The 27,457-nt window shown below is 36.7% G+C and overlaps 2 protein-coding genes across 6 annotated transcripts; one reads left to right on the forward strand and one right to left on the reverse strand.

Moving 5' to 3' along the window:
• The first annotated feature begins 2,679 nt into the window (after positions 1-2,679).
• LOC133527071 (alpha-tocopherol transfer protein-like) lies at positions 2,680-9,720 on the forward strand. Of its 4 annotated transcripts, none has more exons than XM_061863960.1 (8): positions 2,680-2,832; positions 3,058-3,099; positions 4,177-4,274; positions 4,822-4,981; positions 6,265-6,514; positions 6,881-6,991; positions 7,746-7,882; positions 8,966-9,220. In XM_061863960.1, exons 3-8 carry the CDS (start codon positions 4,187-4,189, stop codon positions 9,009-9,011), a joined length of 792 nt encoding a protein of 263 aa, XP_061719944.1. In that variant the 5' UTR covers positions 2,680-2,832; positions 3,058-3,099; positions 4,177-4,186; the 3' UTR covers positions 9,012-9,220. The 4 variants fall into 4 exon arrangements, 3 of the variants coding, with proteins under 3 accessions (XP_061719944.1, XP_061719945.1, XP_061719946.1); XM_061863961.1 differs by having other exon boundaries at positions 2,697-2,732; positions 3,055-3,099; XM_061863962.1 differs by having other exon boundaries at positions 2,714-2,732.
• Positions 9,721-9,904: 184 nt separating this feature from the next.
• LOC133527293 (uncharacterized) lies at positions 9,905-17,348 on the reverse strand. Of its 2 annotated transcripts, XM_061864268.1 has the most exons (5): positions 16,926-17,348; positions 15,050-15,743; positions 14,627-14,704; positions 12,851-13,031; positions 9,905-10,380 (listed from the first exon to the last, which is right to left on the reverse strand). In XM_061864268.1, exons 2-5 carry the CDS (start codon positions 15,737-15,739, stop codon positions 10,211-10,213), a joined length of 1,119 nt encoding a protein of 372 aa, XP_061720252.1. In that variant the 5' UTR covers positions 15,740-15,743; positions 16,926-17,348; the 3' UTR covers positions 9,905-10,210. The 2 variants fall into 2 exon arrangements, with proteins under 2 accessions (XP_061720252.1, XP_061720253.1); XM_061864269.1 differs by lacking the exon at positions 16,926-17,348 and having other exon boundaries at positions 15,050-15,993.
• Between the last annotated feature and the right edge of the window lie 10,109 nt (positions 17,349-27,457).

The raw sequence follows: 27,457 nt of genomic DNA on the forward strand, positions 1-27,457 counted from the left end.
GAGTCATGGGAGCTTTCTATGTATTTAAGTATTTATAAATATGTACCCACAATACAAACCTTCTTGGATTGCTGTAGGTAGGACTTAGTCAATTCGCGTAATATAATATATATTTATTTATATTATTTATTTATAAATTGCCTTATTTAATGTTTTATAATCTGTCATGTGTTGTAAAAATAAAAAATAAAACATCAAGTCGGACCAACTACCTCTTTATCATTTTTCACACATGTTAGATACGGTGACAGCTGTCGCCTTCATACAATAACCTTAAAACAACAATATGTATTGAGATGACGACTGTGACCGTACCCAAATTATTTGAAAATATTATACCATAAATATTTAAGCAGTGAAAAAACAACAGCCCACATAGTTCCTAATATTTACTTAGCCTAGTACTTTAGTCCCATGGTAGCTATACATATGAATAGGAGCACATGTCGCCTTACAATATTGCGATAATCAATTCTAAATCTTATAAATCGCTGTGTCTTTTAATTAATAGCTCAAATCCAATAGATTCCACACTTTTACTTGAGTCTGTACACTGATACTATTTGTAAAGTGAGCGCCATCTTGATAGTCACGCCTCAAATTAACATGAAACATAAAATTACTTTAAATATGTTGTGTATAACGAACGCGATTAGTGAAGTCTAAAACTAACTTAATGTTTACAATACGCTACAATGTAAAATTAGTTTAAATATGTTGTGTATAACGAACGCGATTAGTAAAGTTTAAAACTAACTTAATGTTTACAATACGCTACAATGTAAAATTAGTTTAAATATGTTGTGTATAACGAACGCGATTAGTAAAGTTTAAAACTAACTTAATGTTTACAATACGCTACAATGTAAAATTAGTTTAAATATGTTGTGTATAACGAACGCGATTGGTATAGTTTTAAAATTAACTTAATGTTTACAATAGGTACGCTATAATCCAAATTTAGTTTAAATATGTTGTGTATAACGAACGCGATTGGTGAAGTCTAAAATTAACTTAATGTTTACAATACGCTACAATTATTAATAATTATTGTTGTGATATAAAAATACCTAATCGTAATCGTCAAAATAATAATAGACGTGTAGGTATAGTTTATAAAGTTATCAAGTAATCAGCAGTAATTACCGATAACAGTAGTTTAACCGGATATCAAATATACATTTTACAGATAGGGAGGGTACGTCCTTTGATATAGTTCGTGCCATTCACGATGACGCGTAGGTTTGTTAAATCTAATCTTTAATTACATGACATTATGAGTAAAGGCACGCGTCTTCGTGAAACACACGATCTATAACTCAGGACAAGCGGTATTCGAACTACGAAATCTTTTTTTTATACTACGTCGGTGGCAAAGAGGCATACGGCCCGCCTGATGGTAAGCAGTCTCCGTAGCCTATGTACGCATGCAACTCTAGAGGAGTTACATGCGCGTTGCCGACCCTAAACCCGCCCCCCCTCGTTGAGCTCTGGCAACCTTACTCACTGGCAAGAACACAACGCTATGAGTAGGGTCTAGTGTTATTTGGCTGCGGTTTTCTGTAAGGTGGAGGTACTTCCCCAGTTGGGCTCTGCTCTAGATCTGGAATGACATTCACTGGCTGTGCCCTATCACACAAAGCGAGATGACATTCACAATGCCCATACCTCTCTTTTGAACGTAGTTTAAGGACGTACCCGGGTACTCTTAAATCTCGTATTGATTTGATTTTGCGTTGCGAAAAGTGAGAATTGCAACCAAACAGGGTGCGTAGACAAGAAACCAATCGTTAATACTCCGTAGCGAACGAAACGCAACTGGGTTGTCGCACTATTATAGAAGAGTTTATTTATTTAAATAAATAAATATAGAAGAGTGATAGAGAGAGATAACTACGCTGCGCTACAGAGCGTGAACGATTTGGCATTTTGTCTACGCACCCTTTGCAAGTGTGTTGAGATGAGACTCTACATATAATTCGAACGTACACTGACGTCAAAATTATATCTTAATGATGACATTTAGCTATCATGCGTCTCGCTCGCGCCATTACATGTACGGACAAGTGCGAGCGAAATACAAGATAACTAAATAATATGAATTCTAACTATAAAACTCCTGTGAGATTCGAAGATATTAAAATTATTTTCAACGGGTTACTCACTTATTATTAAGTCGAAAAAACGCTTGACATCTTTCGAACCAAAATTCGACTTAATAAAATGAGACCAACCTGTTGAAAATAAGTTTAATAAATGACATCATTTGTTTGTCACTTTGATATCAGTCTACGTTCGAATTGGCCTGCGTCGCGGCGTTGGTATCAATGTCAAATAATGATAATAAATTAATCCGAATGGCGCTTTAAGGTCAGCTGTACCAAAGATACATTGATTAAGATGTGTACAATCAAAGACAATTTCGTGCTTCGAATTTGACAGGTCAAACGAGATGGCGCTGTTCAGCTCCATACATTTTGCTATAACTCCGATTGTCAAAAGTTGACGTTTGACAATTTAGTGACCGCAAAATATATGGCGCAGTACAGCGCCATCTGTTTCGGGATTTCAAACTAAGGGGCTCGTTTTATTCTTAGACGTTACCTCTCTATTACAATCAATTGTCTTTGGCTGTACTGAATACACCTAAACAACTTTATCACTTTTATCAGTGTTGTCATTTGATTTGAAACAGTGCTTGAGTTCTTACGCGTTATTATTACGATTTTATTGTAAATAACATATATATCATTAAGTGTTTTTTATGCTGATTTAAATATATACACGGTGTTTATTTAGTCACCTGCAATAATTTACGGGATGAATATATAGGTCATACTGAGCAACTTTCACCAAGAAACCAACCTCGAAATCGCGAAAATAATATTGGTTGTTTCATAGAATTTTGACCTTGACATTTTCTATGGAAGAGTTTTTTTTTCGTAATTACGGGATGGGTCCCGTAGTACAAGTTGCTCAATGTGACCTGTATAGTCAGCCTGTATATTATTGCAGATGATTAAATAAACATCCTGTATATATATTTTAATTAAGTAGTGCTCATAAAATAAACTAACGATTCGTAATAAGGAAATAAAGGTAGGTACCTATATACTGTTTCTATATTATTTGATTTCCGCTAACTTAAATGTTATCTGGATGAGATCGCTTTTTAGCGATAAGACCGACTGTTCTTTACCTCTACTTTTGATGCTTTCTCTCTGTATTGTTTTTTTATTGAGGTGTGCAATAAAGAGTATATTGTATTGTATTATATATTTTTGGTATCTTGAATACATTGATTATTGCTTGAATTGATACAGTTTTGTACCTATATATATATGTCTGTTTTTCGTGTCTACATGTCTGTTTTCTAATGACAGTTGAATTAGGAGTTTCTGCAACTTCATATGTATTGTCAGTTGTAAACGCGTGCTCACGAGGAACCCGAAAGATTTTAACCACGTACTTCTGAGGCCAAAAGAAGGAAAATATGTTATAAGAGTTTCACTAAATTTCGCCAAAAAAAAATTTTTTTTGTTTTTTTTTTTTCAAATTTTAAACCTATTTGTACATAAAAAGTTAATGTTATGGTAAAACTGGCACTGAAAATATTTATTTACGATTTTTTTTTGTAAAAACTAGTTCTTGCAAAGGTTACTTGTCACTTTTTGACATCTATCAATAAGGATATTTAGACTACGCCCCATAATGGCATCATCGATATCAAAAAGGCGTTTTGCACTAAGTTACGATAAAATATGTTTTTTTTTTTTTAACATTGGTATTAACTCTGAAACTAGGCGAAATTCAGAAAAGTTTATATTACATTTTAGTCTCTAAATGTGATTAGTAATACATTGTCAAAATCTTTTGGGTTCCTCGTGAGCACCGTGTATAGGTCAACAACCGAAAAACCTGACACACGAAAGCATTTTTACGCAAACTGAAGGCCTCTCGCGAAACTAGTAAATAGAAATTTCGTTAGCTGCCTCTCTATTACTCTTGCGTATTCGAGTGATAGAGAGGCAGATATCGAAATTTTGATTTTCGTGTTTCGCGGTAATTCCTCTGAAACGGAGATATATTGGTTGCCCCGGCAGCTTATTTATCGTATGAAACTTCCAAGATATTTAAAATTTTCCACTTTTATAAAAAAAATATTTACGTTTTCAGTGAATGAATTATGGAGGACCCGCAAGAAGAACTGAAAAAACAAGTTATGGAGCTGAATGAATGGGTCGCAAAGCATCCACATGTAGCCAAAGATATGGGTAAGTCAAATACAATTCTGACCTTTTCAAAGCAATATTAGTAGCTGTGAAAAACTTTATTGCACAAAACAAGTACGTAACAAAGTGAGAATACAAAAAAGGCGAACCTACTTTATGGGATCTCTGCCAGCTAACCTTTAAGCAACTGAGAAAGATAAATAGGAAATGGTAGTCAAACTAATATTTTTACAAGACGGAAAGACTTTTAAAACGTTAACCCGAGAAACAACTAAATACGATGCATTAAGTGTATAGGCATAAATATAAAAATAATTACAAATCTATGAATAAAATAATACATACTGACAAACACGCCAAAGTCAAATTCAAACATGTGTAATATATACTTTCATTCACCCATATTTTGATGCGCTTAGAAACGCGTCGATAATTGACCTGTGACAACGTTATCAGGTTTTATTGGAGCTAGATATAAGGAACTACTTACAGTACTTCACTATTTCTCAGTTGGTGTGAAGTCTCAGAATAAAACTGATAATATAGAATTATGTAGTGACGTATAGTATCGTTCTTTTAAATATTGCAGATGACAAACTACTGAGAAGGTTCTTGCACAGTTGCTACTATGATATGCAAAAAACACAGAAAGCCATGGAAGCCTTCTCGAGTATCCGCACCGACGCCCCAGCGGTTTTTGGCGATCGAGACTCGCTGGGACAACGCGTGAAGCAAGCGTTTGAGTATGTGTAAGTAGACGAAATATTGTTTCAAATGATATGCAAAATTGTACAGCCATTTTAGGTAGGCTATGCCACCATGCTTAAGGCGGAGATGAGAGAAATCACCCAATAGTATTGGTTGAAATCCACGTCCTCAAGGTCATCCCAGAAGGCCTCTTTCTCCCGGTCTTTACAACCCACTTGAGATTGCGATCTAGTGCTAACTTAACTGCGATTAGGCAGTCTGTTATCCTGTTTATGTTCACAATTTTGTCTTTCAGAAGATGATCTAGTACAATGCCGACTACGTTGTGTTTATTATCAGTTACGTAATAGACCAGCTATGGTACCAGCCTAGGTCCCTGGACTTTGATCACTTCCAACGCATCTCCTGAATGCAGCAAACGTTTATGTCTCGACGTTTGAGTGTTTCTGCCAGTTATTGACTATGTCCAGTTAAGGAATCTAAGTTCCACGTCGCTATCCGAAGTGTTTTGTAGATTGCGATTTTTTCTTATTCTTGTCAATGAAATCGTCGCTTTGGGGGTACGTCCTAGTATTTCCGTGATTACTTCGCACTCGATGGTCTCATCGGAAGATCAGCGCTGGAAGTCGCCAGCAACATGCTGAGATGAGGCCATTTCGTGACACTTTACTCTCACTATGTTCTCTTTTATGTCTGTCTATTTCTGTTTGTGTGTTTATGAATAAAACAAATTCTATTTCTATTTCTATTTCTATTTATCGCATTCGCAATCTTCACGTCGCTTGAGGGGTACGCCCCAGAATTTATACCCTTATTCTTTCCTTTGACTTTCATAATTAGGAGAAATGTGTTTTTAGTTTTTGTTTTACGGCAGGTTACCACCTGACGCCAAGGTTGTGACCCTCGTGGAGGGCTTGGGAGCTGCTGTTGACCCTTAGGTTCTTTCGCCGCCATGCCTACTCAACATCCCAACCTGGATGACCAGCACACCTTTGACCTCTACTTTGAATATCTCCAAGAAGCTCGCAGGTGGAGTTTGATATCCAAGTTCCCACGTCCGTCCTTATCGCGGGAGGTATTTTATTTTCATCCTACCCCCTGAGCTAGCATGACTAGCTCAGTGAGCCCTATCCGCCACCTGGGGACGCGTTCTCTACGAAATGAGGCTACACGAGAACTTCTCGTAAATAATGTATCGTAAACAAAATTTCGAGGAACAATCTCATCATATCTACAATGAATTTTCTGTAACTTTTATCATATAGTGTGCAATAAAGTATTTTATTATTATTATTATATCTTATCACGCTTGTTTTCATTTCAGAACTCTAGCATTCGTTCCCATATCAGGAAACAGACGCCTCTGGATCTTCCAAATAAATGACCCCGGTTTCCGAAAGTTTGAACATCTCGAGTTCATTCGCACCATTCTATTGGCTTTCGATGCGTGGTTACTTGAAGAAGGCAGTTTACAGGATGGAGATTTGACACTTTTTGATGCCAAGGATACAAGCTTGAAGATTTTCTGGAGAATACATTTATCTTTACAGAAGATAATGTTCAAGTATCAGGAGGTAAGAGATTCTCACAAACTTTATTAGAAGTGCTTAATGACTATACCCTTTTAACTTAAAGAAAACTTGGTTGGCCTTAGAAATTTAAATGGGGATTTAAAATATGTTAAAATATTCGTCTGCAGAAAGTTAAAATATCAATGATTACTGCATTGATTATGGAAGTTATGTCACACCTGAAAAAAAATATCTGCAGATAGATATCATTGACATGTGATTCACCGAAGTCTATGAAACAGCATATTATTGTTTGCTTATTCGGGGCCAATCCCTTAGTGAAATTTATTCAGTATGACCTACATAATTCATCTCTTAGAGTATGATCAGACACCAAAATCACTCTGTAATCATTAAATTTCCTTCCAGGAAGCCATGCCGATTCGAATAAAGCAAATGCACATGGTTAACACCCCGTCATTCATGGACAAACTATATTCAATATTAAAACCATTTATGAGCAAGGAAATGAGTGACGTAGTAAGTATCAGGATTAATAATAACTACTAAAACAACGCCACTACATTTCGTTTCTCAACTGTGCGTTTCTCCAGAAACTTTCTGCCTTGCAAAACTAAACTGTTGAATGAACTGTCGCCCGATAAACACATGAAGTGATTCCGGACTGATTGGCAAAATATCACTTACTCGCGACGCACAATATACTATTGGGGGGACCCGCGACGCACATGCGCGACGCGATGCACGTGGGTGATGGTAAGTGGCAATTTGCCAGCTCGCTTGCCACCTATATCATAAACGAACAAAGAATAATTTTCCATACAGTTACAGCCAAATCGCGAATGTTATTAAGGTCCACTTAATTCTCACATAAACGTTGTTTACGAGTAGCATTGCTGTTGGTAATAGTACATATCTATTACCAATGTATAAAAAAGTACCTAAAATATGTACACATAAAATGTTTTTTTATACTACGTTGGTGGCAAACAAGCATACGGCCCGCGTGATGGTAAGCAGTTGCCATAGCCTGTGTTCGCCCGTAACTCCAGAGGACATGCGCGTTGCCGACCTTAACATTCCGCACCCTCTGTTGTTGTTGAGCTCTGGCAACTTTACTCACCAGCACCAACACAACACTATGAATAGGGTCTTTCCCAGTGAGGCTCTGCTCTATATGTGGAACCCGCTGTGCAGTGCCCTACCACACAAAGCGAGATAACATTCACAGCCAATACCTCTCTATTTATCTGATTGTATTGAAAAATTTCAGCTGCATTTCCACGCGCCTAAGTCAGACACCCTGTTCCAATACTTCAGTAAGGATGACCTACCCAAGGACTTTGGCGGGAACCTCAATAGTTTAGAAGTGTACAATAAAGAAATAATTGACCTCATCCATAAACATAGGTGGGTGCAAATTGTATAGTTTACATCATGGTTTGGCTGGTTTGTAATAGTGATTATACTTACTGCTGTGAGAACGACCTATAATGGATTTTGGTTACCAACATCAAAGACTTCCACTTCTCTGTCCAAAGGGCACGTAGTTCTTATGGGTCAACGACCGTGTAATCCGGACGTCCAACTGATTGAAGACCATCTGGGCGTCCCAAGTATCACTGAAGAGTCGAAGTGCAACAGCGCTTTTGACTAGATAGTCATTACCTATTATAACATTATTGTACTCATTTCTGACGAGGTGCCTGTCGTAAAACGCCCTAGGGCAGAAACATAATAAATCACTACCTGTCCGCTTCATAGATTAACAATGAGCCACTTTCAGAACACAAGAAATGAAAATTAAATTTTATCTGTAACGACTTTTGTTTTCTTGGTTATTAGTAAGCCGACCGGTAGCTGTAGTATTTAGGTGTTATAAATTACTCGTATCTTTTATAAGCGCTGGTGGCCTAGTGGTGAGAGCGTGCGACTTTCAATCCGATGGTCGCGGGTTCAAACCCTGGCTTATACTAATTCGGTGAAGGAAAACATTGTGAGCAAACCGGACTAGTCCCAATAAGGCCTAGTCTACCCTCTGAGTTGAAAAATCAGATGGCAATCACTTTCGTAAAAACTAGAGCCTACCCCCATCCTAGGGATTTGTTGCCAAGCGGACCTCAGGCTCCAATACAACGCGAGGAAGAAGAAGATAATATTCGTGGGAAATTTTCTGCTGAGAGGAATAGAGAACAATGTGTTATTTCCCTGTATGTTAAAGGTCTTATCACACTGGATGAGTAAACGTAGACAAGCATGTGCATATACAGATCCCTATGAGCGACGGTGCGTGCACAAATACAATATCGCACGTGCTCGTCTACGCATATACAGTCGTTATGTCCTTTAAAGTAGCAGTAAGATAGGAAAAAACGCAATGGTAGATGTATCCCTTTAAAGAGCATCGATGAGGATTCATAATATGACCGAGTTGATACCCCTTTTTGGATATTTGTTTGATTAATATCTAAAGTTTATTGTTGATGTTTTCAGTGATGCGTTAAATAAAGATGACTTGTGGAAAACTCCGAAGAAATAGATATTGTCTTCAATCTTCGGATTTTGAGCGAAGGTGTCGAAGATGACTGGGAACAATGGGAAAAATTTAGGAATCATTAGGTAATGGGCGTTGCGTTGGGCTGTACCTATACTTCTTTATTAGATCTTGATTACTTATATCGACCGAAAAATAAAAATTGTGACGATAAATGGGGAATCTTATTGTTATATTAAATAAATAATCAAAATACTATGTTTTTTCTTGCCTTTAATATAAGCATCTTGGAACCGGACATTTTTTTAAGAATAAATTTCTTAGTAGCACATCTTTTACAAAATAAGCCTTTTGGTACATGCTTTTGTCTCTGACTGTACTTTTCTTTCCACAGGCAACTTATACTTGTCAAGATAATTTTAACAACCCCAAACACAATTAGTTTGCGTTGTGTTATCACAGTTCCAATTATCTCTTCCTGACTCCATCATCAGATCAGCAGCTGCAAAATTGCAGCTTAATCGGAAATCAGGAAATACTTGTAAATATTTAATACGATTACTATCTATTATATCGATGCCACCAAGTCCCGGTCAAGCAAGAAATCGATCACATGAAGTGGATAGAGCACACCCTTCGAAGACCAGACGACAACACGGCCAGGATTGCTTTCACGTGGAGACCGCACGGGAGCAGGCGATGAGTTCGGCCGGCGGACACGTGGCAGCGCACCGTCGACGCCGAGCTGCGGGCAGCCGGAGCGCGAGGCGCAGGACAGGAGCGGTTGGCGACGTCCCACGAAGGTCCTCTGTACCAATGGGGTACCAAAGAACAACAACACACACCTGTTTAATCAGGATATTGAAGTGCATTATTATTATTAGATTTAATATTTAGTGTAATAAATAGTATAGTATAATAAAAATTATTCGTATTCTTAACACACTTTTTAACGGATTCAACCAAATAACCGTGCACATGCTACAGACAATATTTGGAATACCTTAAAAAAATTGTGACATACACTTTTATAGCTGACTGCATTTCTTCTCATTTATCTAGTTATACATGTATATCAAGTACTTCTTGTGTCCTTTTGTGTTTTTTAATCGCAGAGTTGATTTGTGAGCAAACATTATTTCAAAAACCTTTAAAATTATATAATCTCTTTTTTTTCAACTACTAATACTACCATATTACACGAAGTTGCTTGTGCTAATTAGAACTCTTCTTGTGGATAAACACTAAATTATGCCAAATATCTGAGTAACGACGATTAAGTAAGTGGTGCAGAATCCGGCGAAGGTGAGCACGAGCGACGCGTCCAGCGGAAGCAAATTCCACAAGCTGAGGCGGAAAGGGCGATGTTGAATATAATCGGCGGCCAGCGTCAGTGCAGCGTATAGTGAGTCATCTGGGTAAAAGAGACAAGTAAATTAATCAAGAGACCAAAGAATGCCCTTTTTAATCAATATTGTCATGGAGATATATTATTTGTCAGTTCCTAGCATCATCGAGTTACTAAGAAAACTTTAAAATAAGATTCAATACTAATTCAGTTTATATATATCAATATATTCCTTCGGGGTAGCCTGATTCCCTAGAGGACGCGTCCCCGGGTGGCGGATAGGGGAATGCTCGATGGAGGGCCAAAGTAAACCTTCATAGGGTAGGAGGGAAATAAAATACCTCCCGCGGACCACAAGGCCGGAGAAGGATACTCCGTTATAAAACCCCTGCCCCGGGCTTCTCCGACATATTCGGAGTAGAGGCCGCGGGCAGTGCTGCGTGTCTAGGCTGGGGCACGTAGGAGAGTCGGCGGCGGATGAACCCCTAGCGGGACAACGGCGGCGCTCGCACCTGGAGGATAGGTAACAGTCTTGGCGTCAGGTGGCAACCGGCCGTAAAACTAACAGCCAAAACACAATCTCCTGATACAATAAAATGAAAATACAACATAAAAAGAAAGAGATAAATACTAGGGCGTCCCCCGGAAGCGACGACGACTTCAGACATAGCGCTACTAACATGCGCATAGCGACGTGGAACATTGATTCACTGACCGGACGTAGCCACGAATTGGCACAAACTTTACATAGACGTAATATAAATATATGTTGTATTCAAGAACTCAAATGGAAAGGTTCAAAGTCTAGAAATATTGGTTACAACTACCAACTGTATTACCATGGCTCGTCCACTAGGAACGGGGTGGGCATTATACTCGACGAACACCTTAAACAAAGAGTTATTAAAGTAGACCGAATCAACGATAGAATTATGTACGTCAAACTAGCGCTCGACAATCAGCCGTGTCTTAACATTATTTCTACATATGCACCACAGACAGGCCGCAAAAAAGAAGAAAAGCAAGCCTTTTGGGAGGAACTACAAGAGGTACTTCAAAGTATGCCAAGTACGGAAACGAAAATCATTGCAGGTGATCTAAATGGACACGTAGGCCAAAAAGCTAGGGATGGCAATGCTCATGGAAACTTTGGGTATGGCATCCTCAACGATCAAGGAAAGGACATATTGCAATTAGCATCAAACTTCGATATGCGCATAGTCAATACCTTTTTTAAGAAAAAGGTTGAACACCTAATCACTTACAAAAGCGGAGGTGTCTCCACACAGATTGACTTTTTTCTTTGTGATGCGGCCATGCGCATAATTAGAATTGACCATTAGCCGTTACAAATTAAACCGTAAATCCTAACGGACGGTTACAATTTACGGTTCAAGCTGTAATAGTAAATGGACCATTCTAATTAACGTTCGGCCAACACTGCTCATTAAAGTACTTGTGCTTTAAAATCTCTAAAACGATACTGTAATTAATGGCCACCAATCAAACAAAAAAAGAGAAAAAAGAAAAGAGACGATAGCAGTTGGAGGATTCGAAAGAATGCCGAAATACAAGAGCTAATAGCCGAGCCGAATATAATGGTGAGACCAAAGCACATCGTCTCCGCTGGCTTGGCCATCTCGAAAGAATGGGTGACGATCGGGCAGTCAAGAGGGCTTACTTAGGTCGACCAACTGGTCATCCTAAATATCGTTGGGCGGATAGAGTTGAGGCAGATCTCCGTGAGCTCGGTATCAGCGGAAGCTGGCGTAAATTCGCTCTGTACCGAGAAACGTGGCGTGCTCTTGTGTTGGAGGCCAAGACTCATTAATACTTATACTCAAACTAAGTTTGGTTTGAAAACTATAAGTATTAATTGCATTGCTGCCAACTTACAATAACTTATATGAAACAACTCTTTCGCTTCAAGATGGTATATTAGTTAAATAATTCTTCAATCAAACGATGGCTGATGAAATTAAATTGAGAAATTCCCTTGTTTTGATTGTCATAAACGCATTACAATTTACAAGCCTGCAGTGGCAGCATGGTTCCATTTTTATCACTTGTCACTAAGTCCGTCCCTTTCGCTTTTATAAATGATAAAGATCCGACCATCTTAGCCCTACTGAATTAGCTATAAATCGTTTGTCTTTATGTAGTTTGTCATTTTGACTTATGTATTTTTAAGAAAGGGATAAAACATAATATAACTAATTCGGGCTTGTAAAGTTTTATGAATAAGGGGACTATGTAAGTCGATTCAGTCGTCATGGTCGACAGTGTTCTCAATCATTTCCCTCATAGCTTGAGAAATTATTTCATAAATACCTATAATATAGTTTATACCTCTAGTTTATTTGGTAAATAGAGCTAACATCGTCAGGATAAAATGTGGATGTGGAAAAATTATTAGCATCATATTTTTATGGTAATTTATCGTTTATGCCAAGACTGTTATTTTTCCTAACTCAAACACTTCAAAGTTTTTGGAGGTGGTTGGTCTGAAAATGAAAAGGAAATATTATATCCTCACCACTGGAATATTGACAATCTTCACAGTCAAGAAGCTGATTCGCGATAACTGTTTTCAGTTTTTCTTCTTCCCAGTGGATCAGTTCGGTGAAAACAGCTGGTAGGCTCGCGAGGATGAAACGAATGAAGCAATTGGTCGTTTCCAGTACGAGTGGTTGATCAAAGAGTCCGGTTAAGGTTTCCTGTAAATGAAAATTATTGCTGACCCGGCGAACTTTGACATGTGTTATATATGTATATTATAAAAAGAAGATAAAGATAGATAGCTATTTAATACAGGTGGACAGTGGAGTTTGACAGTGTGGAACAGTTCGTAGGATGAGAATAAAAATATTATTATTTTTAATAATTTCCTCGCAATTTTCCCATATTTTTTTTAGGACCTGGAGTGTTAGGGTCGGCAACGCGCATGTAACTCCTCTGGAGTTGCAGGCGTCCATATGATACGGAGACTGCTTACCATCAGGCGAGTCGTATGCTTGTTTGCCACCGACGTAGTATAAAAATTAATTCTCTCATCGAACCTTCTCTGACTTCCACAAATATCCACCAGGTCCATCCATTCGACTTTTAGCGACAATAACAAACAGAAAATTCATTTAAATATATATATGTATTAGGTTATTGTGGCCAAGACCGGCATATTTTTTTACTTTGGAGTGATCTAACTACGTTAATTATTCACCTATGTTACTGCTTGTAATCGCCTACCATGCATAATTTTATAATCAATATCTTAGCAATAGTGACACATCATGTTAATCAGAAATTAAGCAAAAACAATAGTATTTTTCGTAAATTCGACGATTAAACGGTCTTTCGTGTTGTTTAAGGTAAGTTCGTCTAGTAATTGGGGAGTCTGTTCCTACGCAGTAAAGCAGTCACTTGAGGGAAGAGCTTTTCTAACTCTACCACACTCGGTGAAGCCTATTGTGGAACACATACAGGGTGAAACAATGCCACTAACAGAGCACACGGCTCACACGCACACTACATATTAATATCAGCCATATTATGGATGTTTATATGTTCGTAGTCAACTTATTACAAAAAAATAATCAATATAATGGAACGTATAATTACAAAACTTAGCCAAATTCTGATAATTTTAAACACAGAAAAACGATAGCTGGTTCTTATATCATCCTAAGGCCCAGCCATACAAATGAAAAATTCAAAATTTTCCCCTGAAATTGAGCCTATAGTGCAGGGAATAGAGTTTTTTTTTTTTTTTTTTTTTTTTTTTTTATACTACGTCGGTGGCAAACAAGCATACGGCCTGCCTGATGGTAAGTTGATTTTGTTTTATTTGAAAATTGAACGAAACAAAGAAAATGGAACTCTGTTCCAATTGAAAATGAATTAAATTTCATCGAACTCCTAAAGTACTATTAGGAAGGCCTTAGGAAGGATATTACTTACGTACTTAGTTACTTTCTGATGCACGATCTCTTCACAAACTATTTATTTAACATTTCTAACGACTGTCGCACCATTATTTCATCACACACACATCAGAATTGCTCTAAACTTAATTGCCACAGCGCCATCTGTTTTAAAGTGAATGAACTAGAGCGAAAAACTGCTTTAACGACTGGGCGCCACAGCGGCATACGCTTGCAAATTCAAAAGTTTAGAACGTGTTGACGGACTTGCCTTGCAGACGGCCCTCACCACAGTCACCTTATGTAGATTAGCGTAACACTTCATCTTATTTATGATTATACCGTTTTTTTTTTAATCTTTATTTTTTTTGTCTAAATGTAGAATAACTCACCGCATGTTTGATTCTCGAAACACATTCAGCGCCTTTAGTGATGCAGAAGGCAAAACAGGTAGTAAATCTTATAATTATCTGAAACAAATGAAGGTCTCCAAAAATGTATGCTTATGATACCTGATTTTTTCATAATGTGTAAATTTTTATTCCACAAGAATTGTCGGATTTTTCTATATTTTGTTTTTAGTTATATTATTATTCGTATATAAACTTTAGTTTGAAACTGCATGAAAACTTAGAGTTACAAATTTTTATAAGAAAAAACGTTTCATTCGGGCCAGGAGCCCATGTAATTGTTAATAATCATCTTCCTTGTGTTTTCCCGTCATTTTTGCCAAGGCCCATGGAAGCCTGGGGTCCGCTTAGCAACTAATCCCAAATTATAAGTAAGTATTTAAGATTATTCGAACATGCATTCACCTGTAGTTTTGACCAAAAAAAATTTTCGCTCAAGGTATCAATCAAAATTGCATAGAGTTTTAAGCACTCGCTGATGTTTTGGATTTGACTGTCCATAATGGTGCTACTATTGATGTCAAGTTTTAAATTCAATTCAAAGACTTGTCGCAGTAAGGCCAGTCGAGAACGAAGCAGATCCAAGAAGATAATTTGAATTATACAATGAACAGACGTAGCAATACTGATAATGCAAATAGTAAAGAATTTCCAATCTAATCTTGGTATTGCAAATACAAAAGCTATAAGTTTAACGGTCTCATATAAGTAAATACATAAAAACATGATTTTAGCTCTAAAAGTTAATAATGGTAAGTGTGGAAAACCTAATTTTCTGTCCACTTGCTCGATCATTTTACAAAAGTTAAACAAATCTTTTTCCCCCGTTAGTAAAGAGATGTAAACGCATACTGCGTAATTGATAATATAGACTAGATCAAAATATTTTCTCAAGCTTCGGTCTTCCACAAAAAAGCTGAAATATATGGTGATGACTGTGGTGGATAGAACGATGCAGTAGAGGCGCGCGGCGGCGCGGAGGACGGCGCGGGTGGAGAGGTGCGGGTAGAAGCCGACGGCAAGACGCAGGCGCAGCACCCAGCGCAGCGACACTACGCCCACCGAAGTCTTGGTGCGAGACAACAGCTCGTCCATTATTCTGTAAATACACAAGTTTGTCTGGTAAAAATGATGAACTTTTTTTCAATTACTCATATTGTTCCGTAGAAGAACGACAGACGCACGAGTGATCCTATAAGGGTTCTGTTTTTCCTTTTGAGGACGGAGTTACGTAACCCCAAAAAAATATTCGCGCATCAATGAGTGTTGTTGCGAGGTCTCATTTTGTTTAGTAGGTACTTTTTACCCTACAGCGTAACGCAAAGGAGAGTAATGTGTTTATCAGTCTTTGTATACTTAGGTATATGTTTGTTCCTTTGTGGCAAACTAAATTTTGATGAATCTTAAGTCAAACAATTTATATTAGAAAACAAGCATAGAAAACCTGCGGTATTAATCGTACATTGTGCAACGTGGGGGTAAGTAAAATTTTGCAAACGAGATCCATAGATGCACGAGAGCCGCAGGCTGGAGTGCATTAAAGACTTGAGTTTACAATATTCTTACGCCCGGAGTTATTCATCACACTTGCGAAGAAAAAACTAAATTTTTAGCGAAATAATTCTTAAATACGGTGACAATTCAAACATTCGTCCGGCATCGAAGGCACAGACCTATCCGGCATTCAGCCATGATTAAAAGTTCTGTAAACATATTTTACAGCAATTAAATTAATCAAATTAAATATTTTTAATATAAACAATAAAATTAAAATATAACGTCAGTATTTAAAAAAATAATAACATAATTCAGCCTATATACGTCCCGCTGCTGGGCACAGGCCTCCTCTCGTGCGCGAGAGGGCTCGGGCTATAGTCCCCACGCTAGCCCAATGCGGATTGGGGACTTCACATATACCTTTGAATTTCTTCGCAGATGTATGCAGGTTTCTTCATGATGTTTTCCTTCACCGAAAAGCTAGTGGTAAATATCAAATGATATTTCGTACATACGTTCCGAAAAACTCATTGGTACGAGCCAGGATTTGAACCCGCGACCTCCGGATTGAAAGTCGGACGTTTAAAAGTAAAACTCATTTATACCTACTTGTTTCGTATGAATTAGTCACAAAATATAGAAAAAGCTGCTTGCTTTCCTTTTTTTTTCACAATCCATTAAGTTCCGCGGGAACAATACAAGCTTTTGTCCTTAAGTAGCATGAAATAAGATCTTTATCGAGCAATTGTGATAAAAAAATATTTTCTGAAGCGGGACTACATACATGTTTTGAGCCGTCGAAATCGTCGGATAGATATGCTTACATTGTGGCTCGCCCTGCGGAACGTGTGGCTATCACAAACCTTGATCAACATTGCACTGACGTCATGACACATATGCACGTGCATTACATAATTAAGTTCTGGAATATACTTTTATAATGCATACCTATAAACATAACAATTACCTATCGAGCTGCTATGTAAAAAATTTTCGAAATAAATATTATTGTTGTTGCAGATTTGGATTGTTTATTTGCCTTAACAGGCCATTGCGAGTTTTAGTTTTTAAATTAAATCTTATTTCAATATGATACCGATATGATACTATACGATACGATACTAAATTACGAGTATATGGAGCTGACATTGGTCACCGTAGCCGTGCAGTTTGAAAATTATTATAGCAAAGCTGCCGCACCAAAAGTGACTCGATTCGCGAACGTGACGACTAGTGAGATTGATGAAAGTGACTCGATTCGCGAACGTGACGACTAGTGATATGGATGAAATTCATGCGCTTTGTAGCAATAAATATAGTTACCGTCTTGTCACACCTAAACACAAGCTTCCGAAGTCAGAGCGTTCTCCATACATTATGGGTCCGTCCGTTTATAACAGACTGCCCGCAGCGGTCAGAGGTGCGGCCTCCACCGATATAATTAAATGTAGACTGCGAAAGTGGCTACTAACCTTAGCTTTGTATGACTTCGAGGAGTTTTTTAAACTACCATATTTATAGGTTATTACATAGGTTACAATAAAGCGATTTAAAATGACATACACAACTGTCTGGACAAGAATAGGGGTGGGGTATATAAAAAATAAAATTATTTTGTGCTTTTCAATGGGTTGGTTTTTTGAAAGCGGTTGGTTCCCTTTAAAAAAAAGATATGCAATTAAGTTAATTTGTTTTTTTTTTTTCAACTTTTTTGTACAATAAAGTGTTTCACGCGTACTACTACTATTACTACTAGTAATAAATGCATTTTTATAATTTTGAGTCTTTTATAGCTATATTAAATATATTAAAACGGTTCACTCACGTATTTTAAGGGCCTACTAAAGCCGCGAATACCGGTTCGTAAGCCACGCCCGCTAGCTTCCTCACTCCCCGCTAGCACGCACACATGGAAGCGCTCCGCGGAGTCCGCGGCGCACGTGTAGGTGAAAGCTCCATCTAGCGTTACAAAAGTTAACTACGATTATACGTGGTCGGCCAGAAACTTAATTCTTAGAAAATAAAAAAGATGGCGTTATTACTTGCTACTAGAAAATAAAAAAATATATTGTTGTAAATTGTAATAAATCTGAGACTACAATATAGCCAATTTTTATTGTTGATTTTTGGAAGATGTTAATAGTATAGTTAATTGTAAGTATATAACACTACCTATCTTTTTAAATTCGGTATCTTACATTGTTAGTTATCATATTTTATTTAGTAATATATTGTTGAGGCAGGAAATACAGGGTGCCGTTTTCCGACGACCAATTTTTCGGATGATAGTGAATCACAGTTGTCAGTGAGAACTACCTACATATAAAAAAAGAAAAAAGTAAGTAATATGGTAACAACGAAAACTACCAAAAAAAAGTGAAGTTAGTATTTTTATTACGCTGAAATATGTAATATTCAACTAATAACTTTTAAACAATTACTCAAACAATCAGGGTGATTCTTAAATTGTGTCCAGAAAAATATTTTTTCATAAAAGCTTTTTATTTTTCACATATTGTTACGTATAAAAAGCATTTTTTGATGCATATGGTCAAGCTTAATACCCTCAGGAAAGGTAAATAAAATGAGTACATAATCACGGTTGTCACAAAGTGTCCCTCAGTCGTGACGTTTCAGCATTTTGGCGGCCAACTCCACTATTTTGAATTATACAATATTTTTAATATAGCCTAAGTATAACTACGACACATCGAATGACAGCTCATACGTTGAAATTCGTCAAACTAGCGCTGTAGAGCGTGACAAAGAACCGGATACACATCATACATCCACATACACGCGGAAACCATTTTTCTGCTTTGGCAGTTGGGCAATAATAACAAATGAACGTATCTAATAAAATCCATTTCTAAAGAGTGACTATGCCTCTAAATTAATCAAACGAATTGAGAATGTCACGACCACGTGTCTATATGTCACGAACATGGATTCAAAAGTCCGTGGCGGGGACAGAATTTTGAGGCCACTGTCGGGACAATTTGAAACATGTTCGGTATTACCTAAAAATTACCTTTGACTTTGCAAATATTAAATAATTAGCTCAATCTCGAATGTAGTAGGTATATCTTATGTTACAAACAATAACGTGAAATGAGTACTGACTTTTAAAACTCAAACACGGCGGTGACGCGTTAAGGTTGACCTTTGTTTTTTCTTTAATTAACACAAATAAATAATTTTCGACAACACTTCTCCCTTCAGCCATTTGCAAATATGACACCAACACAGTATTGCTGTTCTAAAAAAATAGCGTTAAAAAGGCTGCCAGACGTAAAGGTAACTTTCTACCGAGTACTGCATGTTTATGTTACCACGCGCGGCGGTGACACGAAAACTGATCTCGTATGTTATTAAATTTTTTATAAAGTCGTTATATATCCATAAAATTTTAAACCGTATTGTGGAATAGGTGTAAGTGTTAACATTGGATATAAAATTCTTGCAAAATCACTTTCAAAGAAAAATAAGATATCATAAAATCCGAGGAAGTCACACTACACGTTTCGTGACATTTCGAACTTCTTAATATGTTTCTAATAAATGCTCTTAGGATATTAGGTTGACATAAAACTAGAGGTAAATTACTAAGTTTATTGATATTCAGTTAACTTATTTTCTTAAAAATATATGCTATTCTTACTGTTTTTTTTTTTTATTTTGTTTGTTATTTTGACTGTTTTTAATTGAAGTTAATTTGTATTGTATTTTCGTTTGTTTGTGATGTAATTATGGGTCTTTCACCTGAAATAAACGATTTCATAATATCGTTCCCCTGGCTTTGGTTCACTGTGATTTTCATTCCCCTGTATTTTGATATAAAATGTATTCTTCATGGGTTGATTATTTACTTTCATGGATTAAGTAAAATTATCGTAATCATAACAGTTGATCAAAGACATACTTATTTCTTTTCCCCTGGTTCTCATTCCATCCCTTTGGACTGGGGTTTCAACTAAAATCAACGCTTGGCACTTCGTTCTATAGATCTTAAAAATAACATTAAGTTGCTAAGAGCGTTCTATGATTCAGTGTATTATTTTGGAACTAATTGTTCCGAAATTCATTGTCATTATGTCATTCCTTGTCATTCCCTTATCGGTTTTTTTCATTCCCTCGTCGCTTTTAGATTGATGGGCTTATATTGAAGTTATATTTAATAATCTGATTTCAAAGAACGACCCTTCAATGCCCGCCATAAGCTAATTGGTTGGCTAATGGTTTCAAGAGCATGGACAAATAAAGTATAGACTAACATTATCAACACAGAATCGCGTTCCTCTGAAATGAAAAGTTTGATCGGGATATCCATAATTGCACAAAGCCGTCTATTAGGAACTACTTTAATTATCAGACAGTTAGACAAGAGGTTGAAGCAACTGTTAAATGGTGGTATCTACTATAGCAGTTGCCTAAACTTACAGGAGAGCGATTTTGTAAAGACATTGTTAGTAAGCGATTTTGCTAAGTATAAAACTTTAATCGTCTTTGTCAAGACTAAGATATATTAATAAGGTATAAAAGTAGAGCGGAATAATTTTAAAATCTGAAAAAAAAAAGAAATTAAAAACAGTTTAAGTTCTAAGATGTACATTATCAAAAACCATCCTGTATATGTTAACATTTATAGTATTTTTCAAACTCGATGGGTAGGGTGACAGGTGTTATCTCTATATAATTTTAACCTAAAAACGCCAAATCTCGCAAAATCGTATTGAAACAACAGCTGTCAGCATACCCATATAAAAAAAAAATATAGATAGCACCACACACGAGCTGAATTTTCTTTGAATGGCAATTTTAAGAAAAGGACGATTCGGTACGTTTTTCTTATTGCTCCTTGTCAAGTAAAATCAAACTGAAAAGCATACTTACTTTACTCTTTGCTGAAAAGTCATATTAGTCATTGACGTTTTGACAGTATCCTGTTAAATACATTATGTGAATTATGTTCTTAAGGCATGCGGATTACAAATCAGAGGTCGCTGGTTCAAACCCCGGCCCGTGCAAACGAGTTTTTTTTTTTCTAATAAATGTGTTGATTTTTTCGTTTTTTTATATAATAAGTAGGTATATTTGTTTTACATAAAGATTACCTAGGCTATACAAAAATTGGTATGAATAAAATAAAATTATTCGTGTCATTAAAATATGTTTTTTATACACATATTTAAAAGAATAACTTTATTTCTGTATAAGACAGACAAGATTTACTTTTACAATAAAATAGAAAATAAGGAATAAAGATATTATATAGGAACAAAAAAAGAAAACAAAAAGTTGCGTATAGATTGGTCTATAGATGTCTCCCATTTTTTCTTTGGTGTCTACACGACCACACAGCTACCGATACATTACAGAAACTGTCGAAATTTCCTTACCCGTTGTAATTGTTCAAAGAGTATTAGACTTTGACGTAGCTAAGCAAACACGCACACATGCGTAACGTATAGGCCTGTAAAGATAGCTCCATTCGTAGTAGACCTCCGATTCCGTTACTAGTTAATAGAGCTACGACTCAACGTTTATTGGATATGTCGATTTTACATAATTTGGAGCGCTGCGCGATTTGACATAGGTCTTACCTCTTTGAGGCACCACGGCCATCTAACATTACTGGCATAAAGGACGCATTTATGACTTTGACGCATGACAGAAAGAGAAACCGAACTGCGTAAAATGGGCGTTTTCTGTTGAATTCATACAATCAAAAACGAGAATAAATCCGTTTGTATAAGATAATAAGTTAATATTTAGTTGAATGATGTTTAAGACGAGATGAAAACCTTTACTTTAAAGTGGATTATGCTGGATGAAGATGTGTTTTCTAGTTGCACTGAGGTAAACACTAAACATGTAGATGTAACTTTGGATTTATATTCTATCGAGAAAATTGTAAGCCTTTTTGTTTCGACTAGTATCATACCTCTTATCATATAGTCAAGATACATATATTCGAAAATCACGCCAGTTTGTTTCCGGGGCTAGCCCCTGCCACGCTTCAAAGATCACGTTATTTTTCGATGCAGGGCCTTAAGTCTACAACGCTCAAGATGTTTAACTCCGTACCGAGGAGTGTCATCAGGAGCAGGCGCATACTGCGGACTGCATATTTTATAGTTCATAATCATAATTGTGAGTAATTTAAAATAGCCATAACACAAATAAATAACTTATATCTATTAATTACGTCTAATATTTTATTCGAAAAATCGAAGGTCGAGAACTATTTAAAGTTTATTTTAAAATATAATTACATGCATATGAGTCATTCATTACGTCAATTTAATCTAGATGAGAGTTTGTGATACCAATACACGTTCCACAGGGTAAGCCTCAGTATAAGCATCTCTATCCAACGATATTGACAGTCCAAAAAAGGTGAGGTGAAGAAGGAGGTGGAAGGGAGGTGAGGTGGTGAAGGTGAAGTGATCTTCAGAAAACGTTTCTAAACCCAACTTTTTCCACGTGCGGTTGCGTCTAAATTTAGTCATAAATATTTGTAAAAACTTCAGGGAGTGAAATTCGATTGAAGATAACTATGTCTATACAATCGCCCTCGAATAGGAAATTAAATTTGAGCTCTAGGGGGGCTCTATTTTTGATTCAGTTGATGTTTTCAAAAATAATCGCTCCAAACGAAAAAAAATGTGCCCCCAATTTTAACTATTCAACCATGGGTCCAAATATCCATACTCATAATATAAATGCAAAAGTGTGTCTATATAAAATCTCTTCATGCTTATATCGCTAAACCGATTTAGTTAAAAAAAATATAGAGATAGTTTGAGTCCCGGGGAATGAACCAGGATAGTTTATATCCCGAAAGCGCCATCGCTTGATAATTGATGCAAGCATTATGCTCAAATTGAATGATTGCCTGTAGACTGAATCAAGGCGTTATAATATAATATTGTTAGGCGTTGTAATAGGGTTGTTTCCAATTTTTTGAAAAGCTTGTATTACGTTCTATATTAACTAAAAGTTGCCCTAAAATTCAACTTTTATACTAAAAACGGCTTTAAATATGTTAAATTAACAAGATATATTTTGACAGATGCTTTCGCGCCAAAAACGCTCTTTGAAAATGGTGTGACGTCACAGTTTACGGTTTGACACATTACTACATACACACGTAGAAGATACGAACTGTCAACTGATATTTGTCATTTGTTGTTTATCGCCTAACTGTCAACAGTGTCAATCCGAGAGTTGTGACGTCATCAGAATCTTCAATGACGTTTCGAGTTTGGTCACGTGACGTGTGCCAAAAGATATTATAAATTCAATATTTACAAAAATATGGTCATTACAGGTCCCCTAAAAGTAGTTTAACATGTTCTTATAATCCGAAAGAATTTATTGGGATACAATTCTGCCCCAAGATTTGTAGATGGAAACAACCCTATTGAGAATCAATAAAACGCAGATTGGATAAAAAAGAAGCTACCCAAATTACTAATTCCATGCAGACCAAGTTGCGGGAAAAAGCTAGTATGAAATAAATCGTAACAGTAAAACTCACTTGAATGCATACAGAGATTGATGTATCATTGCAATAGTACATTACGATAGAGGACGGGAAACGAAGGGTTGCAGGCCAAGTAGATATAGACGGCCAAGCGTAGCGAGGTCGAATAGGGATACGCGGCCGGCAACCCCGTTTCTCGCCGAGATTTGTATAGTGCTTTTCTCAAATTTGCAATGAATTAATAAATAAAAAAATAGGATGATGATGATGATGATTGTTTCATGTCCTAATTTTCTAGGTTATTCAGTGCGTCGGGTATTGAAGGGGAACAAAAATGTGATTATTTTGGCGCTACGACGCACGCCATCACGCTTTCCTTTTTTTTTTCTTTTTATCTTTATATGTTTTTCTTTTTTGTGTTTTTTATTATTACTTTGGGATTACTAAAAGGGGAATGAAATTTGATTATTTTTGCGCTGCGATGCACGGTTTAGGAAATACAGCCCTATAAAAATTTCTGCGTGACTGAAAAAAATATATATAGGGCTGTATCTCCTAAACCGTGCGTAGTAGCGCAAAAATAATCAAGTTTTCGTTCCCCATTAGGAGACAGGCATTTTACAAATACAAAAAAAATAAAATAAAGCATAATGGCAGAATTTTGCTTATAGATTTTTTATGTTTGAATACCAAGACGTGCCATAATTTGACGTTAAAAACAAAAGAAGGTTGCCTCACAGGCCTAGGTGTGTAAGGCAGTATGAAATTCCTTTACATATCATCTCCACTCATCGCCCCTGATATGTAGTATTTCCGGACCTAATTTGAAGTAAGTCATGTCAACATTTCATTGCAAGTTTGAGAAAAACTCTTCCCTTCTTAGTAAGTTAAAACATACTCCCTTTTATTTAATGTCATTAACGAGCCTACCGTGATTAAATTTCATTAGTATTTTGTTAACATTAACGGGTCGTAATGCTGGGAATTACGAACCGTTAATGTTAACAAAATACTCCCTTCAAAGTTCTCTCTTTTGCGTGTTGTGTAGATGACACTTACTAATAGACCACCCGTTCAAGGTAGTATTTATATTATTAATATAATCCGGATATAACGACTTCTAAACGTATGAAGAAGCTTGTCCACCCAACTCACTATCTCGCCCTGTCTTTTTCTCTCACGAATTTTGTTCTTCCTCTTGGTTCTTTTGTTCATCCTGGTTGCGCCCTCAACCCTGTTGTGTGCTCGGGGGATTAATATAATTATAATTTACGTATTCTAATAATCTGGTATGTTGTTTTTTGTCTGTTACATCAGAACTTCATAATTTCAGAACCAATTTTAAAAGATCCAGTAATACTCGTAATATGAAGATTAAAGGAACTCCTTAAAACGTCAATACTCATGCGATTTTTCTATTTTTATCTCTAAGTCAAGCGTTTTTATTACTGACCAAGACCAGAATGGAACTCCTCCTCGGCTTTGGGTGAATTGTAATTTTTTTTCTACTCGTCGACTGTTATGATTGAATTAAGAATTCTTATACCAAACTGTGATTGCGTACTTTTCATGTTTGGGCTCCCAACTCAACTATAAGATTCATTTCGATCTGCTGTAGTTTACTTTAAAAAAAAATGTAACTCCGGTGGTAAGAATATTGCTAACTCAGGTCTTTTATTTCCTTTAGCCTGCGGCTGTCGGGAATTACCACCTCGCATTCAAAATTTCACTTACTCCCCTCGTTGCACAATGTACTAATAATTACAGAACAAACTTACGTGTCTATAGAATAATGGACGAGCTACTGCCTCGCGCCAAAACGGTGTCACTGCGCTGGGTGCTGCGCCTGCGCCTCGCCCTCGGCTTCTACCCGCACCTCTCCGCCCGCGCCGTCCTCCGCGCCGCCGCGCGCCTCCACTGCATCGTCCTACCCACCACATTCATCACCATATTCTTCAGCTTTTTTGTGGAAGACCAGAGCTTAAAAAAATATATTAATCTAACTCCCATTATTGATTACGCAGTATGCGTTTTTGTCTCCTTAGTAACGGGAGAAGATTATTTTTTTCAATTCTGTAAAATAATCGAGCAAGTAGACATAGAATTGGGGTATTCACACTTACCATTAATAAGTTCTACAGCTAAATACATACTATCATGTACTTTTTTATATGAGACATTTGAATTGATAGCTTTTACTTATGCAGTACCAAGTCTAGATTGGACCTTCTTTTCTAGTTGTTTTATAAATTTTGCAGTGTGTTTACATGGTCAAATCCATATTATCTTCTTGGATTTGTTCCGTTCTAGACTAGCTCTACTGCGACACGTCTTTAAATTAAATTTAAGATTTCACTTAAACAGTCACACCATTATAGACAGTCAAATTGAAAACATATACAACTGCTTAAAACTCTATAAAACGTTGACTGACAACTTTAACGAAAAAATTTTTTGGGCAAAACTACAGGTAAATGCACATTCGAATTACGTTTAAATACCTTATTATCATTTGACATATTAGAAATAAGAATTAAATAATAATGATATAAGTTAAGGTGGGGTAAGACGACAAACTCTTGTATGTAATCTTCATACTGTTTGTCTTGCCCCGAGCAATAAAGCATGTTCGTCTTATCCCACCTTACCTCACCTACACCAGACGAATGTGACAAGATCATCATTCTTATCAACAATGCGTGTTTTCAAGAGATAAAGGAAAGAGAACCTGTTTCAAGACTTGTTAAGTTCTCTAGCTTTTCACATGTTTCCGACAGGCAACTTCATTTTTTTTTTAAGTTTCCGTTCATATAAGCCGCAGACCAGTAGACTACGTCGGAAATAGATGCCTCAACCTCACTGTCCATGTCCAAGGCCATAGATCACGCGGCCGCGGTAGGCTTAAGAAGCGCTGGCTGGACGTCCTGACAGCGAATATGGAAGAGAACAATCTCACACCTGAGGATGGTGGACCAGGCAAAGTGGAAAAGATTATGTAGAGAAGTGGACCCTGGCGCTAGGCTGGGAAAACGCTAGGTTGAAGAAGAATATTGATCGATACAATCGTATGAATAATTTATGGGGAAATAATATAAATTGTTACAGGTTTTTGGTTTTTTTTTTAGATAACTGTGAGATTTGCTACCTGCTTTGCTTACTGCATTACTCAAGGCGCTAATGTTGTTTCGAGGATCAAACAAGAAGTTCGTTATTTCCACAATTTATTATTTGAAGAAAAATAAATCTTAAGAATTAGAGTTATTAATCTAAATAATATTACTAATAATCTTTATTTACAGGAAACTTTAACTGGATTATTTGATGATTTCCTGGTAGCGTCTACCTGTCTCTTTGTTTTCGTGCTCGCTTGCTTACCTGCTGCCTTTGTAGAATTGATTAACTGGGAATTGGACAAATTGAAAATAATCATTGCGGACCAGCTCCTTGATTGTGAAGACCATGAATATTCCAGCGGTGACGATATAATTATAATTTTGCTTGTCACTTCATTTACAAATTTCTGTTGCGGCGTCATTGTTGCTATGGAAGGTAGAGGCAAGGAACAGAAGAATCTCCATATACCAAAAACAGTCCGATAAAAACCAAATAGGTGGCGCTACAATATCTAGTATACTTGACAAAAAATTTAATCACAGACAGCGCACTTCACTCCATCAATAACGCCTAGGTTCTTAGCTACTGTAGCGCTCCTCTAGAGAAATTTGGAACTATTATTTATAGCTGACAGCTGGACACTTTTGCAACAGTTCTGCCTAAGGAGATTCTGTTCCTTGCCTCTACCTTCCATAGTTGTTGCCCCCGTAGTA

Source organism: Cydia pomonella, chromosome 17 (assembly GCF_033807575.1).
Source record: "Cydia pomonella isolate Wapato2018A chromosome 17, ilCydPomo1, whole genome shotgun sequence".
NCBI lineage: Eukaryota > Metazoa > Arthropoda > Insecta > Lepidoptera > Tortricidae > Cydia > Cydia pomonella.